Source organism: Rhinichthys klamathensis, unplaced genomic scaffold, assembly GCF_029890125.1.
Source record: "Rhinichthys klamathensis goyatoka isolate OS25496 unplaced genomic scaffold, OSU_Roscu_1.1 h1tg000204l_1, whole genome shotgun sequence".
Taxonomy (NCBI): domain Eukaryota; kingdom Metazoa; phylum Chordata; class Actinopteri; order Cypriniformes; family Leuciscidae; genus Rhinichthys; species Rhinichthys klamathensis.
The window spans coordinates 500,737-521,780 of record NW_026606729.1 but is presented as its reverse complement, the minus strand read 5'-3'; the positions used below and the strand labels follow the sequence as shown (position 1 = coordinate 521,780).

At 45.7% G+C, this 21,044-nt stretch overlaps 1 protein-coding gene across 1 annotated transcript in view; it reads left to right on the top strand.

Annotated features, from left to right (window-relative positions):
• Positions 1-21,044, top strand: part of dnah9 (dynein, axonemal, heavy chain 9) — a 121,408-nt gene that overhangs the window by 44,925 nt on the left and 55,439 nt on the right. The window contains exons 41-54 of the mRNA XM_056263251.1: positions 2,906-3,145; positions 4,752-4,913; positions 5,183-5,379; positions 5,998-6,160; positions 6,482-6,605; positions 7,395-7,537; positions 8,359-8,520; positions 8,809-9,042; positions 13,264-13,524; positions 13,980-14,405; positions 14,565-14,684; positions 15,610-15,798; positions 16,046-16,281; positions 16,359-16,481. Coding sequence (XP_056119226.1) covers positions 2,906-3,145; positions 4,752-4,913; positions 5,183-5,379; positions 5,998-6,160; positions 6,482-6,605; positions 7,395-7,537; positions 8,359-8,520; positions 8,809-9,042; positions 13,264-13,524; positions 13,980-14,405; positions 14,565-14,684; positions 15,610-15,798; positions 16,046-16,281; positions 16,359-16,481 — 2,780 coding nt within the window. The remainder of the gene's footprint in view (positions 1-2,905; positions 3,146-4,751; positions 4,914-5,182; positions 5,380-5,997; positions 6,161-6,481; positions 6,606-7,394; positions 7,538-8,358; positions 8,521-8,808; positions 9,043-13,263; positions 13,525-13,979; positions 14,406-14,564; positions 14,685-15,609; positions 15,799-16,045; positions 16,282-16,358; positions 16,482-21,044) is intronic.

The window sequence follows — 21,044 nt, the reverse complement described above, 5'->3', positions numbered from 1 at the left end:
CAGCTCCACACACACACACACACATACATGCATATAGACATACATATCAGTGTCAGCTCCACACACCGAGTACTGCTTACTGTCACTGCATACATACAGTCATAGATACAGTCATACATGCATACAGTCATACATACAGTCATAGATACAGTCATACAGTCATACGTCATGCATGCGGTCATACATACAGTCATACATACAGTCATACAGTCATACATACAGTCATACAGTCATAGATACAGTCATACAGTCATATATACAGTCATACAGTCATACATACAGTCATACAGTCATAGATACAGTCATACAGTCATATATACAGTCATACAGTCATGCATGCGGTCATACATACAGTCATACATACAGTCATACAGTCATACATACAGTCATACAGTCATAGATACAGTCATACAGTCATATATACAGTCATACAGTCATACATACAGTCATACAGTCATAGATACAGTCATACAGTCATATATACAGTCATACAGTCATGCATGCGGTCATACATACAGTCATACAGTCATACATACAGTCATACATACAGTCATACAGTCATACGTCATGCATGCGGTCATACATACAGTCATAGATACAGTCATACATACAGTCATACAGTCATACATACAGTCATACATGCAGTCATACAGTCATACATACAGTCATACAGTCATACATACAGTCATACAGTCATACATACAGTCATACATGCAGTCATACAGTCATACATACAGTCATACATACAGTCATACAGTCATACATACAGTCATACAGTCATACATACAGTCATACATGCAGTCATAGATACAGTCATACAGTCATACATACAGTCATACAGTCATACAGTCATACATACAGTCATACATACAGTCATACATGCAGTCATACAGTCATACATACAGTCATACATACAGTCATACATACAGTCATACAGTCATGCATGCTGTCATACATACAGTCATAGATACAGTCATACATACAGTCATACAGTCATACATACAGTCATACATGCAGTCATACAGTCATACATACAGTCATACAGTCATACATACAGTCATACATGCAGTCATACATGCAGTCATACAGTCATACATACAGTCATACATGCAGTCATAGATACAGTCATACAGTCATAGATACAGTCATACATACAGTCATACAGTCATACATACAGTCATACAGTCATACATACAGTCATACATGCAGTCATACATACAGTCATACATGCAGTCATAGATACAGTCATACAGTCATAGATACAGTCATACATACAGTCATACAGTCATACATAGTCATACATGCAGTCATACAGTCATACATACAGTCATACATGCAGTCATAGATACAGTCATACAGTCATAGATACAGTCATACATACAGTCATACAGTCATACATGCATACATACAGTCATACAGTCATAGATACAGTCATACATACAGTCATAGATACAGTCATACATACAGTCATAGATACAGTCATACATGCAGTCATACAGTCATACATACAGTCATACATGCAGTCATAGATACAGTCATACAGTCATAGATACAGTCATACATACAGTCATACAGTCATACATGCATACATACAGTCATACAGTCATAGATACAGTCATAGATACAGTCATAGATACAGTCATAGATACAGTCATACATACAGTCATACATACAGTCATACATACAGTCATAGATACAGTCATACATACAGTCATACATGCATACGGTCATACATACAGTCATACATGCATACATACAGTCATACAGTCATACATGCATACATACAGTCATACATGCAGTCATACATGCAGTCATACAGTCATACATACAGTCATACATGCAGTCATAGATACAGTCATACAGTCATAGATACAGTCATACATACAGGCATACAGTCATACATACAGTCATACATGCATACATACAGTCATACAGTCATACATACAGTCATACATGCAGTCATAGATACAGTCATACAGTCATAGATACAGTCATACATACAGTCATACAGTCATACATGCATACATACAGTCATACAGTCATAGATACAGTCATACATACAGTCATAGATACAGTCATACATACAGTCATAGATACAGTCATACAGTCATACATACAGTCATACATGCAGTCATAGATACAGTCATACAGTCATAGATACAGTCATACATACAGTCATACATGCATACATACAGTCATACAGTCATAGATACAGTCATACATACAGTCATAGATACAGTCATACATACAGTCATACATGCATACGGTCATACATACAGTCATACATGCATACATACAGTCATACATGCATACATACAGTCATACATGCATACATACAGTCATAGATACAGTCATAGATATTCATACAGTCATAGATACAGTCATAGATACAGTCATACATACAGTCATACAGTCATACATACAGTCATACATGCATACGGTCATACATACAGTCATACATGCATACATGCATACATACAGTCATACAGTCATACATGCATACATACAGTCATACATGCATACGGTCATACATGCATACATACAGTCATACATGCATACATACAGTCATACAGTCATACATGCATACATACAGTCATACAGTCATAGATACAGTCATACATACAGTCATAGATACAGTCATAGATATTCATACAGTCATAGATACAGTCATGCATGCATACAGACATATACTACCAGTCAAAAGTTTTGGATCGGTAAGATTTTTAATGTTTTTAAACGAAGTCTCTTCTGCTCACCAAGGCTGCATTTATTTAAAAATATTAGAATCTTACCGATCCAAAATTTTTGATTGGTAGTGTATATATAAATTATTTTGAAACTGTTTCATATAGTGTCTCAAAGCTGAAGCAAAGGCTTAATGTGCAACTGTTGCCGTGTATCTCAGAGGCATTTCTCTGTGTTTGCGCTGTCGTTCCCTGGAGTGGAGGCGCTGAACACCATCTACTGCAGCATCCTGAACCAGCACCTGAGCGGAGAGGGCTTCGCCTCGGCCCTGCAGAAGAGCAGCTCTCAGCTGGTCACGCTGGCACTCGCCTTCCACCAGCGCATCACCGCCAGCTTCCTGCCCACCGCCATCAAGTTCCACTACATCTTCAACCTCCGCGACCTCTCCAACATATTCCAGGTACTCGCACAACAACCTGCTATCCCAGCAGCCCCTCGCAGCCGCTCTCCGAATGCCAGCAACGGCTCGCGCTCTCTTTATAACGGGTGAACCTTCATGATCTTTCCTATGTGTAATATTACATTTATATGACTGCCTCATAAGTCATGAGCTCTGAAAACAGTGCGAGTAATTCCAGTCTCAAATGACTAATGATTGACAGGCAAAGCTGGTGGTTTGAGATGAGCTGTAGATTATTGATGAACTGAAATAATAATAGTGCTTCAGATGTGACTCTGTCAGAGCCCACCGATCAGCTTCTGATGAGTTTCTCTTTGCAGGCGAAATGAATAATTAACTAATCCATGGCATCTTTTCATGTGCACATCCTGACAGATGCAGGCAAAGCCATTTCATCCATTAGTTAAAAGTAATTTCAGGTTTTCTGCGTGTGTCCGTTCTCACGCATATCCACCTTTGAACTGCGGCTCTCCTGTCCCAGCTCGTGTTATTGTGCCGGATTAGACAAACGCTCTTTGGGTTTCATTGTTTTAAAACGGCTTTACTGGGCCCGTTTCCTCGGTTTAGTGCTGATGAAAGTGGAGAGAGCGTAGCCTGTGAACCTCTGCTCAGTGTTTGGGGAACAGTCGCAGTAATGAAGCGGAATGAGACGCAGCTGAAGGAACATTTGAAGATCGGCCCTTAGTTCTGCCTTACTAACTCAGCTCACAGTCCAGAGCCTCAAAGCACACGCGCCCAGCCTCCTCTTGTTTATCTGTGCTGGAGACGTGTGTGTGAGTGTGTGATCGCTCCGCTGTTCCTCCGACCGCTTTAATTAGTTGGTGATACGCAGGATTGAATGTCTCGTGTTGCACCGAGAGGAACCCAAAGGCCCAATCCGATCCCTTTTGTTTATGTGAACGGTTTAAAGATATTAAAAGGCAGCTTATTCGCCCCAAAGCCAAGAAAAGTTCCATTTTTAATAAAGTTCAGACTGTTCAGATGCTGCCGGTAGCTACTGTACTTCAACACGGTGAGTGACGTGAAGTCATTAGTTTACAGCCGTGTGTGAGAGAAGGCTAAGATAATGAGGCTCCGCTGAGGACGTGTGTGTGTGTGTGTGTGTGTGTCGGCGCTGGGCACTCCGAGAGACGTGTGTGTGTGAGACGTGTGTGTGTGTGTGTGTGTTCACATCTCGACTGCAGTGAAGCTGGACTTATGGAGCACTTGCAGTTTGATATTATATAGAGTTTAATTAAGATTTTATGTATAAAGTATATATAATTAGGTTTTTTATTTTGGACATCAACGACAGCCTCTGGGTCACTTCTGCGTGACCTGTAGAACAAAGGACATGATGACATTTAATATAATCTAAGATGAGGCCTGTTTAGGTGGCTGAAATCCTTCTTAGTCACTTTCAGAGCATTGTGGAATATTAGACGAACCATATATACTTCTTTCCCAAACGCATCAATGGTCAAACAATTCAGTGTTTTTGTGCATCTCTCTCAGTTGATATCTCAATGTTTTGCCTTTGTTTTATTGCAATTTTAGAAAATCTTGTGCAGTATTTTGAGATTTGAAATGCTGGAGAAGCAACGCTAACCCTTGTGTTTCTCTGCAGGGAATCCTGTTCTGCACCGGCGAGTGTGTGCGCACCCCCCAGGACCTCTTGAAGATCTACCTGCACGAGTCCAACCGGGTCTACCGAGACAAGATGGTGGACGACAGAGACTTCGCCCTCTTTGACAAACTGCAGTCAGACACGGTGAAGAAGTTCTACCAGGTGAGAGAGATCCAGTGCTAATCAGAGCTAAACCCTGTCAGGCCTCCCTCCTCCTGGGGATCATGAGCGAGGAGAGAAATAGCTTTCCATCTACTCATCTGACATGCGCACGCTCACTCCTGCAGAACAACGGACAAACACACAGTTCATGTTGGTTTAAGAGGAACATCAATTGTCATTTGGTTGAACTTGAGCTCCTTCCCAAGGCAGCAGCACTGAACGTTAGTTAATATTTCATGGAGTTTTAAGGCTGTTTTTATTCCCACTAGGACATGGAGGAGACTCTGGTGGAGGCCACGGCCATGAACATGTTCTGCCACTTCGCCACGGGCATCGGGGAACCCAAATACATGCCGGTGCAGTCCTGGGGGAGCCTGAACAAAACCCTGCTGGAAGCGCTCGACGGCTACAACGAGGTCAACGCGGCTCTGAACCTGGTTCTGTTCGAGGACGCCATGGCTCATATGTAAGACGTCACTGCTGATCTGGACAGGACTCTAGACTTTAGATTGTGCAGCTTTCACCACACAGAGCTAGCCGGCTTCTCTGAAACCTTGTGTTGTGCTGCTTTTAAACGCTTTAAACGCCACTAGGGTTTTATAGACGCGAGTCATGTTTACTGTAGTCCAACATTTTTAAAAGCACATTCATTTTATTTTCACTTATTCCTGTTGAAAACTAGGAAGTCAATATAATAAGTTAATCATGATTAATCTAATAATTTCAGTATTTAGAAAGCAAAATTAAGTTGTTTTAATTACAAATAAGTATAAGTCCCTTAAAACTAGTTAATTGCCTAGCAACTCATTGATTTGAAGATATGCACATGTTTTGCACATCCCTAGTTGTGACAGAGCAAATCATTGGTCGATATTTGACTTTTGCCCTTTCCAAACTCTACTGACAGCATTATCAGGTTAATAGGCATGCGAATATGCTTTCAGATCTGTTCAGTGAGTGGCGCAAAATAAGAGTTTATTGAATTGCACCGTCACGTACCATTCTGTATAATGAACACAGGCCATTGAGGAAGCTGTACTCCTCAGTTATCTAGGCATGACTCCTCATGTTCTCTCCTGCTCAGCTGCCGGATCAATCGGATCCTGGAGTCTCCTCGGGGGAACGCTCTGCTGGTGGGAGTGGGCGGCAGTGGGAAGCAGAGCCTGACGAGACTGGCGGCCTTCATCAGCTCCCTCGAGGTCTTCCAGATCACGCTGAAGAAGGGATACGGCATCCCTGATCTAAAGGTTCATTAGCCTGGCACAAAACAATTGCTCTAAATCACACTCACTGCGACTGCTTGCTATTGGCCGATCAAATATTCATTGTGATGCTCCTCGCCGGAGTGGAAATCGTCTCGGTGCAACTCCACACAAAAGTCTGAGAAATAATGGAATAATTATCAGGGACACAGAGGAGCTCTTGAACACAATATGATATTGCACATTATTGTGTGTGTAGCTCATCAGCTTTCATGCCTGTAATATGTTTCACTTCTACTGTTCTGCTGGGACTTCTCCAGGGTAGCGGAGCCGGCGGCGTGTGACTGTTGTTGTGTGTGTTCTCAGAGCGATTTGGGGGCGTTATACGTTAAAGCTGGCGTGAAGAATATTGGCATGGTGCTCCTCATGACAGACGCCCAGGTCGCAGATGAGAAGTTCCTAGTGTTGGTGAACGACCTTTTAGCATCTGGTAAGCCTGTGTGTTTGCGTGTGTGTGTGTGTGTGTGTACTCTGCCAGATGATATTCATGAGGGGATATTCTTATGTGTGTTTGTGATGATATTACTGGCAGTGTATAAACAAAGATTTTAATGTGCCTTTTATTTTCCCCATTATGTTTCTTGTGTGATTAGACGGATTGCTCCATCATTATTTCCGCTGCTCACGAGAGCGCTAAGAGATTGATTTAAACTTCAGTAGCTTTTTGATTGATTTCTGTGAATCATTTGGAAATGTTTCAAGAAATCGATTTAATGAGTAGTTTAAATCATCACTCAAATGTTGATGTGCTGCAATAGCTTTTCCATATGTTAATAAAGATATTTACATAACATTTTAATAATAATAATTATTTACAACAACAAACAATAATAATAACAGTATTACAATTATAATGATTATTAAAATGCTTTTTACTTCTAATATGCATTTATTTTGGCTACCAATTATGTAGGTAGTTATTGTTCATACAGTGTAAAACATGGCATAATTATTTGTAAATATAGATTTTTACTGTACTTGCTTTTACATTTTCAATCTTCTTGTCCACAGTGAATGATTGGTTAAAAAGGATTGATCTGATTGAAATGAATCGCCCATTTAAGTCATTTCACTGTATCAAGATATGAGTGTTTAATTAACATTTCTCAGGCCTAAAGTATTATCATTTTTCAGAGAGCTGTATTATTGTCCTGTCCTGGCCAGTTTCTAATGTTTGCATCTGTCAGAGACTGATATCAGCTCCTTGTCTCCATCACAGGTGAAATCCCTGACCTGTTCCCTGACGACGAGGTGGAGAACATCATCTCTTCTTTAAGGAATGAAGTGCGTGGTCAGGGTCTGATGGACACCAGGGAAAACTGCTGGAAGTTCTTCATCGACCGCGTCCGTAGGCAACTCAAAGTGCGTGAGCAGGAGTGATTCATGAAGCCTCGCAGGGCTGCCTTTGTTCTCCCACAGTCTCTGTAAATGAGTTTCCAGCTCTCGCAATGTAACTAGATAAACATGAACAGCCTGACGTCTCTGGGGAGGCTGTCCGAGGGCTGATTCTGTGCGGATATGGTGTTTGTTGATGTGTGTAAATGTGTGGATGGTTTTCCTGCTTGAATGTTGATTATTCTCCTCATATTCTCCATTGTTGCGGCTCCTCTCTTCCCAGTCTGTCAGTAACACTCTGTTTACTTCCTGTCTCTGTATGAAGCCCCTCCTCCTGAAAAGCACACTGTGCTCTGATTGGTCAATTGTGTTTGTGAAATGTCCCGCCTCTGACCCCTTCAGTGTGTGTGGTGTGTGTTCAGCAGTGGTTCACTCACACATGTGTCCTGCAGGTGGCGCTGTGCTTCTCTCCGGTGGGAAGTAACTCCTCCAGTGTGTGTGTGTGTGTGTGTGTGTGTTCAGCAGTGGTTCACTCACACATGTGTCCTGCAGGTGGCGCTGTGCTTCTCTCCGGTGGGAAGTAAACTCCTCCAGTGTGTGTGTGTGTGTGTGTGTGTGTGTTCAGCAGTGGTTCACTCACACATGTGTCCTGCAGGTGGCGCTGTGCTTCTCTCCGGTGGGAAGTAAACTCCTCCAGTGTGTGTGTGTGTTCAGCAGTGGTTCACTCACACATGTGTCCTGCAGGTGGCGCTGTGCTTCTCTCCGGTGGGAAGTAACTCATCCAGTGTGTGTGTTTGTGTGTGTGTGTGTGTGTTCAGCAGTGGTTCACTCACACATGTGTCCTGCAGGTGGCGCTGTGCTTCTCTCCGGTGGGAAGTAAACTCCGCGTGCGCAGCAGAAAGTTCCCCGCGGTCGTGAACTGCACCGCCATCGACTGGTTCCACGAGTGGCCACAGGAGGCGCTGGAGTCCGTCAGTCTGCGCTTCCTGCAGGACGTGGAGCACATCCAGGTGACACACACACACACACACACACACATCTTCATCAACAGGTCTGATCACGATTCCCTCAATCCAAAGCCCTGAGATGCCATTAACAGACGGAGCTCAGCTCCTCTTACAGATTCAGGTGCAAATGCCTGAAGTCATGAAGAACATAATTAGATTGGCTAGCGTTCGCACAGTCTCTTTCTGCATTATATTTCAGGGAAATGAAACGGCTGTGACGGCCCAGTAGCATGACATTTCTGCCAATATGCTGGTAATTATATTTCCTTGTTAATTCTTCCACCCGTGTAGCCCGAGGTGAAGGACTCTGTGAGTAAGTTCATGGCTTACGTACACGTGAGCGTGAACAAGACGTCGAAGGACTACCTGTCGAACGAGCGGCGCTACAACTACACCACGCCGAAGTCGTTCCTGGAGCAGATCAAGCTGTACGGGAACCTGCTCGCGCTCAAGAGGAGAGACCTCACGTCCAAGATGGAGCGGCTGGAGAACGGCCTGGAGAAGCTCAACAGCACCACAGCGCAGGTGATCTCAATCAGGTCCTCCTGGCTTACAAACCTTCCTGGCGATGACATCACGGTTTTCTCCAGAGCGGCCATATATATAAATGAACTAAAGTTGTTTACAACAGAAATGAAGCATCACTGAACTCACTCAAGCTGGACTGAGACACTCTTCTCTTCTGGAAACTGTGTTGCGTTATTCTCCTGTTATCTCTGTAACGCTGCTCTGAAACACTCTGTGCTGTAGAAATAAAGCTCGACTTGCTGGATAAACGACCAGAGAAATATCTGATGACTGATGAGCATTTCCTTTAGCTCTTCTGTTCTTAACTATTTTAGTGTGCTGTTTTACACAGTAAGTCGAGTCTCCTTCCTTTATACAGCGCTTTAACATTATAGATCATTTCACAGCAGCTTTACAGTGATAACAGGAGATTACAGTAACAGAGTGTTTAGGCTTTACAGCAGCTCTAGAATAAAGTTATTGTCCAGATAAAGTTAGTTTTGATTGATTCACTTCCGTTGCAAAGATCATTAGTTATTAACTTAGTGCCGCTAACACGACACCGCTCTACAGAACACAGAAACTTTAATGTGTTCTGGCCGTTCATTCGCACATCAGTGTTTGGAGCTTGAGAACACACACCTGGAAACAGGATCCAACGTGCAAGCAGTGAAAAACGTGATCATCTCCGCTAACCCTAACCCTAAAACAGGAATCTGTGAAGCGCTGACGGTGCACATGTGTATCGTGTTTAGTCTTAGGTGTGAGCGTTTGAACATATGTGTGTCTCTCTACACTGAAGCGTGGCCTGCGCCTGTAGGTGAAATGCTGAAGAATAATCACATTCCAGGAGCATTAGCAGCATTAGCTGAGCTTCTTCATCGGCACGAGTGCAGCACAGCTATAAGATTCATGTCCATACCATAAATTCATGTGCCATTAGCTAATTTATTTTTTCAGTGTTCAACACACATATTATTCATCAATTGATCCTCTTCTCTGTGAATGAAGCGCATTAAGGCGCCCGATGCCTTTTATACCGGTGTTTTAAATGCGAGCAGCGTAGGACGAGCCTCTTCCCAGCAAGCGTATTGTTGTCCCTGTCGCTCTCCTGTCCACACTAATAGAGTGTTTCTGGGAGGAGAGCAGGCGCTCAATAACTCTAAAACACCGCAATACTTCAGACAGCTGACTTTGTCTAATGATGTATGATTATTGTGTTTAGAAAATGTCATTGATTTCAGTCGTGTGGCTTCATGGCCTACCGTATCATTTCTGTGGTTTGAGAATGTCACTATTACTGTTGCTCACACGCCTTGTTCCCATAAGCCTGTGTTCAGTGTGAACGTCCGGCACGCTGCAGGGCTGTAGATGAGGGCGGCTCCGGGTCTGGCTCACACTGTCCGCTTGTGTGACGGCCTTAAGGTTTTGACCAGTCTTGAAGAAATAAATTAGATGAAGACTAGACTAAGCAGTGTATGCACTGCCACTGATGCCGAGTTCACACTGCTCCATTTTAGCCCCGATTTTCACTCGCCGACAGGTTTTGCGAACTCGCCGTCAAATGCCTGAAATCAGAGGCCAATCGGTGCTCGTTCACGCGAGTGACAGTCACGCATCAGTCATCAGAATCGCCGATGAGTGGGAGATATTTGACATGATAAATATCTGGAGCTGTTGCCGAAACCCTGCGGCGTGAATGTGCTCTGACTGAAAACTACATCGCCGATGACCGACAGCCAATAAGGAGCTATAGACCAGAATAGCAGCTTTACAATTATATCAAACAGAAGCAAAGCACAAACATCTGAACATCCGAAATCAAAATGATTTATTTACCCAGCTCTCTTAAGCAGAACCCAGTCCGTGATCCTCCTGCATGATCTGCTTATATTCCTCCTTTCCCTGCAAATCAGCACACACCATTTGGATCGCAGGCTTCTTCTAGCCTTTCATTTTTAATAACAGTTCCAGTCTTGAGAACAGCGATTTGACGAGTTTGAAAATCATGCAATGTGAACTCTGCATACGAGTGTTCTCAGCAACACTTGTGCTAATTATTCTGATGGAGACGTGATTTCTTCTCTCATCCTTGCTTCTGTTTGAGCTGTGTGTGTGTGTGTGTGTGTGTGTGTGTGTGTGTGTGTGTGTGTGTGTGTGTGTGTGTGTGTGTGTGTGTGTGTGTGTGTGTGTGTGTGTGTGTGAACGCTCCTCAGGTAATGGATTGGGGATCTGTCCTCGCTCCCGCCAGCCTTGAGATGGAAAGCTATCAGAAAGCTCATTTAAACGCAGAGATTTTACTTGCTAGGGACGAGAGGGGAAGAAATGTCAAATCAGAAATCCACACACACTTTACACTATTGTTCTGTTACAGATCGACGCCCACCAGAATAACCTATTTACATTAACGGCAGAGAGCCGGCCTGGCTAGAAATCAAAATTAAAAGTATGTGCTAATGAGGCAGAAAGGTCATTAATGGAGCTCCAGGCTGCTTTATTGAGGTGGGACCCCGCTAACATGTAATTAGTGGAGCGCGGATATCAATTCAAGCTAGTTTGTCCCTGCTCGCATTCGGGGGCGTCGAGGTGGACCGGCTGCTTTGCTTTTTATTCGTTTTATAGCCACTCATGAAGTGATTCATCTTAAATGAGAATCTGTGTTGTTTTTCTTTGCTCAAAATAAGCGTTTATGACGCAAACCGTCTTCATGCCGCTAATGGAGATCAGAGCGGATAATGGTCACCGCATTGTGTGCTATCTAAGAGTTCTTTTGCCTTTTTATCTCAAATTGTGTCTTTTAGGATGACTCATGATATTTTAACAACACAATATTATGCTTGTGTTCTTTGATGTGAACTTGTGAAGGCCTGTGGAGATGAGATCGTCTCTGACTGAAGAGGATCATTACAGGCGTTTCATGTAGTTGGAGGAGAGAGAGGGAAACTTCCATCGAGAGCTTGAAGTGTGCTTTCCGACCGCGCTTCCAGGGCAATTAGTCCTCCATCCTCTTTACCTCCTATTCATCCGTTTAATTACCCACACGATGGCAACTGGGTTCTGTGGGTATAGTGGGCTGTGCATGCCGAGGGCAGTCTGGTGTGCTGAGGGGTAATCAGCAGGTTTGAGCTGGAGAAAGGGAGCAGATTCGAGAGGAGTTTGGGATTCGGCGTGCCTTATTTGACTCTTTGTTTGCTTTGGGATTGAGTCTGACAACAGTTGTCAGCTAATTGCGTATTTCGCCCAATCTTCTCCCCCGATCGGCTTTCCCACTCTGACTCTGTTTGCCGATCGCATAATCCGCTGTGACTTATAAAAACAAAAAGACGTTCATTACCAAACGCTCATCCGCCTCCAGTGATTGTCATATATCAATTAAAACTTCCAGCACTCGTTTCTCCAATAATATCAGTAATATGATTTCACAATGACTCCAGAATAAAAACAAATAGCCTGTTATTCACAACAACTGGTGATGCAATTAGTTGATAACAGCTCATTAGCTTCCTCAACAGACTGTAATAGTGAATAATAAATACAGCACAAATATTATTATGATGCCACTGTATAATAAGGTCCTATACATTTACAGAATTTATTAGTTTTTATTATAATTAGGGTTATAATCATATATTATACAGTCAAAGCAAACATTATTCAGACACCAGATATTATTTTTGATATTTCTTTGCTAGTGTGTGTTCTTTACATTTATGTAAGTGAGGAGAGCAGAATAAAGTAAACTGTGACATATTATACCCACACACTCTTCATACAGTGACTACCAGTAACATTTATACAAATTTGGGAGCAGAAATGATTCCTCCACTTTGAGCTGATGATGTTCTGCTGAAGTGTGTTTTCTGTAACTGCTAATGCTCTTTTTACACACACACTGAACAACATGAAGCATTGCTTGGTCACTGGTTGAGCTAAACTGGTATTCTCTAATTGTGTAGTTAAATTTAACAGCTGACAGATATTCAACATAATTCATGTGTGAGAGTCTAACAGAAGGACGGACAAAACCAGTCAAATATCCACTGATCTGAGAACTCTGAGTTCTGCTCATATTTATCACCATTTATAAACTATAGCGAATAAACTGTGATAATGTGAGAAATGTTGAAGGAGTCTGAATACATTCTGGTTTGACTGAATATAATTTTTAGTATGCACCATCACAGACATGTATTGCTGATTTCCGCCCTCATCCCGTCCTCTCTCTCCGCCGTCTCTCAGGTGGACGACCTGAAGGCCAAGCTCGCGGCGCAGGAGGTGGAGCTGAAGCTGAAGAACGAGAGCGCTGATAAACTGATCCAGGTCGTGGGAGTGGAGACGGAGAAGGTGGCGAAGGAGAAGACCGTGGCTGATGACGAGGAGAGGAAGGTGGCCATCATCGCGGAGGAAGTGATGCGCAAACAGAGAGACTGTGAGGAGGACCTGGCTAAAGCCGAGCCGGCGCTCATAGCGGCTCAAGAGGCTCTCAACACTCTCAACAAGGTCCGAGACCTCACTTTAATACACACACACACTACCAGTCTAACGTCTGGGATCGAGAAGGTTTTTAAAGTCTCTTCTGCTCACCAAGGCTGCATTTATTTGATAAAAAATACTTTAAAAAAAACGTAATATTGTTAAATATTATGACAATTTAAAATCATCTGTTTTCTATGTGAATATACAGTAAAGTGTAATTTATTCCTGTGATCAAAGCTGAATTTCCAGCATCATTACTCCAGTCTTCAGTGTCACATGATCCTTCAGAAATCACTCTAATATGAGGATCTGATGCTCAAGAAACATTTATGATTATTATCAATGTATAAACAAAACGTTTGACTAGTAGTGTGTGTCAGTATGACTGTATATTTATATACTGTAGAATATTGTAGTTTTTTAGAAGGTTTGCTCACTGTATATTTGTCTTGTTTTGCCCCTTTTGTTCTTGTTTCTAGAACAATCTGACGGAGCTGAAGTCGTTCGGTGCGCCTGTGGCCGCTGTGACGAACGTGACGGCCGCGGTGATGGTGCTAGCGGCTCCCGGCGGCCGCGTCCCCAAAGACCGCAGCTGGAAGGCAGCCAAAGTGATGATGGCGAAGGTCGACGCCTTCCTCGATTCGCTGATCAATTTCAAAAAGGAAAACATTCACGAGAACTGCCTCAAAGCCATCAGGCCGTACCTGCAGGACCCAGAGTTCCAGCCGGAGCTCATCGCAGCCAAGTCCAACGCCGCCGCGGGCCTGTGCTCCTGGGTCATCAACATCGTGAAGTTCTACGAGGTGTACTGCGAGGTGGAGCCCAAGAGACAAGCGCTGAGCAAAGCTAACTCTGACCTGGCCACCGCGCAGGACAAGCTGTCCGTCATCAAGGCGAAGATCAACGTATGTATTCACTTTAGCAATATTCCAAATGTCTCTCAGACTCGGGTCAGCTTGAATGTGTTAAAACTACACACTGTTCTGTCCTAAACTGCTTTGTACAGTCTTTACGCATGTCCACACAAACATCTTATAACATCCTCTGCCTCCTTCTCCTGACAGCAACTGAACGAGAACTTGGCGAAGCTGATGGCTAAGTTTGAGAAGGCCACGACAGACAAGCTGCGGTGCCAACAGCAGGCCGAGACCACGGCGCTCACCATCGCTCTCGCTAACCGCCTGGTGAGCCAATCAGAGCCCTGATGCTGATCCGGCCTTCATTACGGAGGAATAGATGAGCAAGCCCAACAGAAACACAATAATTAAAATGCAGCAAACCCCCAGAACAAGTAATTTCTGCTGTGCACTCAAGCGTGCAGCTTTACTAGTCAGCAGTAAATCACACACACACACACACGTGCAGCAGAGCTGGTGTCTGCCTGAAGCACACATATAAACCATTGTTAGCTCTGGGAATGATTGTGACCCCGCAGTGTGTGAGGGGTTAAAGGTGAAGTGTGTCATTTCCACAGCATTACCACCAAATAGTAATTACCACTGTCCGTGTAAAACAGCATCATTTCAGGAGAAGCACACAGGCCACAGATGTCGGAGTGCTGTAGCTCTGACTTTACAGCTAGTAGAGTCTTTTAGAAATGAGATATATATATATATATACTAGGGATGCACTGATATGATTTGTTTTTTGTCTGAAAGAGATAATATAAGCCGAATATATGCCGCCCATCTTTGCAGGACTACTTTATTTTGATAATAGGTGAGAAAATAAATCTGTTAAATCTGATTCGCCTGCATAGAACTGAATGAAGAATAATACATTGATATATTGATATTAATACATTGATATTTAATATAGGCCTATTTTCTGTCAAATTTTCGTTACTTGAAATAAAAGTGTGGTTATTTTATTTTATTGGCTTAATTCAGATTCATTAAATTATTCAATTTAATAAAAAAATTTAATAATACAATTATACAAAAACTAATTTAAAAAAAGAATAAAATAAAAAATAAGTAATTTTTGGTTTTCGGCCCAAAATTTTCATTTTGGTGCATCACTAATATATACTGTATATTACTTTAATGAGTGCTTTCTGTGAGTGTTCTGAGTGATCTTGTTCTGTGTGTGTGTGTGTGTGTGTGTCAGGTCGGGGGTCTGGCGTCTGAGAACGTGCGCTGGGCCGAAGCGGTGAAGACCTTCAAGGGTCAGGAGGAGACTCTGTGTGGAGACGTGCTCCTCATCACTGCATTCGTCTCGTATCTGGGATATTTCACCAAGCGCTACCGGCTGGAGCTGATGGACAACAGCTGGAGGCCGTACCTCAGCCAGCTCAAGGTCTGGTCACCGCTCAGTCACTCAGCAGCTTTCCTTCTACAATGTTTCATTACGGCCAATGTGGCTTTCCTTTGAAACCTACAAGCATTATTGCTTCCCTTTTGTGCCGTAATATTCGTTTCACTTCGTTTTCATTAATAAGAACGCCGTCTCAGTGCGACGGAAGGCCAAAAAGATGCGTTTTCAAAGGCACACATTAGCGTGGACAAGGCCTGAGTATCCGCCGTCATCGGCTGTTGTTCCGCAGGTGCCGATCCCGGTGACTCCCGGCCTGGACCCGCTCACCATGCTCACGGACGACGCCGACATCGCCACCTGGCAGAACGAGGGGCTCCCGGCGGACCGCATGTCCACGGAGAACGCCACGATCCTCACCAGCTGCGAGCGCTGGCCCCTCATGGTGGACCCGCAGCTCCAGGGCATCAAGTGGATCAAACACCGGTACGGGGAGGACCTGCGCATCATCCGGATCGGCCAGAGAGGGTACGCACTGATCGCTCACCACAGGCCTTGCTGAATCCGCTCGGCTCCTTACTGAAGCGGATCACTGTCACACACAGGTATCTGGACTCCATCGAGAGGGCTTTATCTGTGGGGGAAGTCGTCCTGATCGAGAACCTGGAGGAGGCGGTGGATCCGGTGCTCGGGCCGCTGCTCGGCCGGGAAACCATAAAGAAAGGACGGTGAGAGTATTTAAATGACCTTATTATCGGGGCGGCAGTGGCTCAGTGGTTCATGTGGGTTTTTTCTACAAACCGGAAGGTTGGTGGTTCAATCCTCGGTTCCACCTGACCAAGTGTCGAGGTGTCCATGAGCAAGACCCCTAACCCCAGCTGTGTGTGTGTGTGTGTGTGTGTGTGAGACACCTAACCCCAGCTGTGTGTGTGTGTGTGTGTGTGTGTGTGAGACACCTAACCCCAGCTGTGTGTGTGTGTGTGTGTGTGTGAGACACCTAACCCCAGCTGTGTGTGTGTGTGTGTGTGTGTGTGAGACACCTAACCCCAGCTGTGTGTGTGTGTGTGTGTGAGACACCTAACCCCAGCTGTGTGTGTGTGTGTGTGTGTGTGAGACACCTAACCCCAGCTGTGTGTGTGTGTGAGACACCTAACCCCAGCTGTGTGTGTGTGTGTGTGTGAGACACCTAACCCCAGCTGTGTGTGTGTGTGTGTGTGTGTGTGTGTGTGTGTGTGTGTGAGACACCTAACCCCAGCTGTGTGTGTGTGTGTGTGTGTGTGAGACACCTAACCCCAGCTGTGTGTGTGTGTGTGTGTGTGTGAGACACCTAACCCCAGCTGTGTGTGTGTGTGTGAGACACCTAACCCCAGCTGTGTGTGTGTGTGTGAGACACCTAACCCCAGCTGTGTGTGTGTGTGTGTGTGTGTGAGACACCTAACCCCAGCTGTGTGTGTGTGTGTGTGTGTGTGAGACACCTAACCCCAGCTGTGTGTGTGTGTGTGTGTGTGTGTGTGAGACACCTAACCCCAGCTGTGTGTGTGTGTGTGTGTGTGTGTGAGACACCTAACCCCAGCTGTGTGTGTGTGTGTGTGTGTGTGTGTGTGTGAGACACCTAACCCCAGCTGTGTGTGTGTGTGTGTGTGTGAGACACCTAACCCCAGCTGTGTGTGTGTGTGTGTGTGTGTGTGTGTGTGAGACACCTAACCCCAGCTGTGTGTGTGTGTGTGTGTGTGTGTGTGTGTGAGACACCTAACCCCAGCTGTGTGTGTGTGTGTGTGTGTGTGAGACACCTAACCCCAGCTGTGTGTGTGTGTGTGTGTGTGTGTGTGTGTGTGTGTGTGAGACACCTAACCCCAGCTGTGTGTGTGTGTGTGAGACACCTAACCCCAGCTGTGTGTGTGTGTGTGTGTGAGACACCTAACCCCAGCTGTGTGTGTGTGTGTGTGTGTGTGTGTGTGTGTGAGACACCTAACCCCAGCTGTGTGTGTGTGTGTGTGTGTGTGAGACACCTAACCCCAGCTGTGTGTGTGTGTGTGTGTGAGACACCTAACCCCAGCTGTGTGTGTGTGTGTGTGTGTGTGAGACACCTAACCCCAGCTGTGTGTGTGTGTGTGTGTGAGACACCTAACCCCAGCTGTGTGTGTGTGTGTGTGTGAGACACCTAACCCCAGCTGTGTGTGTGTGTGTGTGTGTGTGTGTGTGTGTGTGTGTGTGTGAGACACCTAACCCCAGCTGTGTGTGTGTGTGTGTGTGTGTGAGACACCTAACCCCAGCTGTGTGTGTGTGTGTGTGTGTGTGAGACACCTAACCCCAGCTGTGTGTGTGTGTGTGTGTGTGTGAGACACCTAACCCCAGCTGTGTGTGTGTGTGTGTGTGAGACACCTAACCCCAGCTGTGTGTGTGTGTGTGTGTGTGAGACACCTAACCCCAGCTGTGTGTGTGTGTGTGTGTGTGTGAGACACCTAACCCCAGCTGTGTGTGTGTGTGTGTGTGTGTGAGACACCTAACCCCAGCTGTGTGTGTGTGTGTGTGTGTGTGTGAGACACCTAACCCCAGCTGTGTGTGTGTGTGTGTGTGTGTGTGTGAGACACCTAACCCCAGCTGTGTGTGTGTGTGTGTGTGTGTGTGAGACACCTAACCCCAGCTGTGTGTGTGTGTGTGTGTGTGTGTGTGAGACACCTAACCCCAGCTGTGTGTGTGTGTGTGTGTGTGTGTGTGAGACACCTAACCCCAGCTGTGTGTGTGTGTGTGTGTGTGTGTGTGTGTGTGTGTGTGTGTGTGTGTGTGTGTGTGTGAGACACCTAACCCCAGCTGTGTGTGTGTGTGTGTGTGTGTGTGTGAGACACCTAACCCCAGCTGTGTGTGTGTGTGTGTGTGTGAGACACCTAACCCCAGCTGTGTGTGTGTGTGTGTGTGTGTGTGTGTGTGTGTGTGTGTGTGTGTGTGTGTGTGTGTGTGTGTGTGTGTGTGTGTGTGAGACACCTAACCCCAGCTGTGTGTGTGTGTGTGTGTGTGTGTGTGTGAGACACCTAACCCCAGCTGTGTGTGTGTGTGTGTGTGTGTGAGACACCTAACCCCAGCTGTGTGTGTGTGTGTGTGTGTGTGTGTGTGTGTGAGACACCTAACCCCAGCTGTGTGTGTGTGTGTGTGTGTGTGTGTGAGACACCTAACCCCAGCTGTGTGTGTGTGTGTGTGTGTGTGAGACACCTAACCCCAGCTGTGTGTGTGTGTGTGAGACACCTAACCCCAGCTGTGTGTGTGTGTGTGTGTGTGAGACACCTAACCCCAGCTGTGTGTGTGTGTGTGTGTGAGACACCTAACCCCAGCTGTGTGTGTGTGTGTGTGTGTGTGTGAGACACCTAACCCCAGCTGTGTGTGTGTGTGTGTGTGAGACACCTAACCCCAGCTGTGTGTGTGTGTGTGTGTGTGTGTGTGTGTGTGTGTGTGTGTGTGTGTGTGTGTGTGTGTGTGAGACACCTAACCCCAGCTGTGTGTGTGTGTGTGTGTGTGTGTGAGACACCTAACCCCAGCTGTGTGTGTGTGTGTGTGTGTGAGACACCTAACCCCAGCTGTGTGTGTGTGTGTGTGTGTGAGACACCTAACCCCAGCTGTGTGTGTGTGTGTGTGTGTGTGTGTGAGACACCTAACCCCAGCTGTGTGTGTGTGTGTGTGTGTGTGTGAGACACCTAACCCCAGCTGTGTGTGTGTGTGTGTGTGTGAGACACCTAACCCCAGCTGTGTGTGTGTGTGTGTGTGTGAGACACCTAACCCCAGCTGTGTGTGTGTGTGTGTGTGAGACACCTAACCCCAGCTGTGTGTGTGTGTGTGTGTGTGTGTGAGACACCTAACCCCAGCTGTGTGTGTGTGTGTGTGTGTGTGTGTGAGACACCTAACCCCAGCTGTGTGTGTGTGTGTGTGTGTGTGTGAGACACCTAACCCCAGCTGTGTGTGTGTGTGTGTGTGTGAGACACCTAACCCCAGCTGTGTGTGTGTGTGTGTGTGTGAGACACCTAACCCCAGCTGTGTGTGTGTGTGTGTGTGTGTGAGACACCTAACCCCAGCTGTGTGTGTGTGTGTGTGTGTGTGTGAGACACCTAACCCCAGCTGTGTGTGTGTGTGTGTGTGTGAGACACCTAACCCCAGCTGTGTGTGTGTGTGTGTGTGTGTGTGAGACACCTAACCCCAGCTGTGTGTGTGTGTGTGTGTGTGAGACACCTAACCCCAGCTGTGTGTGTGTGTGTGTGTGAGACACCTAACCCCAGCTGTGTGTGTGTGTGTGTGTGTGTGTGAGACACCTAACCCCAGCTGTGTGTGTGTGTGTGTGTGAGACACCTAACCCCAGCTGTGTGTGTGTGTGTGTGTGTGTGTGTGTGTGTGTGTGTGTGTGTGTGTGTGAGACACCTAACCCCAGCTGTGTGTGTGTGTGTGTGTGTGTGTGAGACACCTAACCCCAGCTGTGTGTGTGTGTGTGTGTGTGAGACACCTAACCCCAGCTGTGTGTGTGTGTGTGTGTGTGTGTGAGACACCTAACCCCAGCTGTGTGTGTGTGTGTGTGTGAGACACCTAACCCCAGCTGTGTGTGTGTGTGTGTGTGTGTGTGAGACACCTAACCCCAGCTGTGTGTGTGTGTGTGTGTGAGACACCTAACCCCAGCTGTGTGTGTGTGTGTGTGTGTGTGTGTGTGTGTGAGACACCTAACCCCAGCTGTGTGTGTGTGTGTGTGTGTGTGTGAGACACCTAACCCCAGCTGTGTGTGTGTGTGTGAGACACCTAACCCCAGCTGTGTGTGTGTGTGTGTGTGTGTGTGAGACACCTAACCCCAGCTGTGTGTGTGTGTGTGTGTGAGACACCTAACCCCAGCTGTGTGTGTGTGTGTGTGTGTGTGTGAGACACCTAACCCCAGCTGTGTGTGTGTGTGTGTGTGTGTGAGACACCTAACCCCAGCTGTGTGTGTGTGTGTGTGTGTGTGTGTGTGTGTGTGAGACACCTAACCCCAGCTGTGTGTGTGTGTGTGTGTGTGTGTGAGACACCTAACCCCAGCTGTGTGTGTGTGTGTGAGACACCTAACCCCAGCTGTGTGTGTGTGTGTGTGTGTGTGTGAGACACCTAACCCCAGCTGTGTGTGTGTGTGTGTGTGAGACACCTAACCCCAGCTGTGTGTGTGTGTGTGTGTGTGTGTGAGACACCTAACCCCAGCTGTGTGTGTGTGTGTGTGTGAGACACCTAACCCCAGCTGTGTGTGTGTGTGTGTGTGTGTGTCAAGTCAAGTCAAGTCACATTTATTTATATAG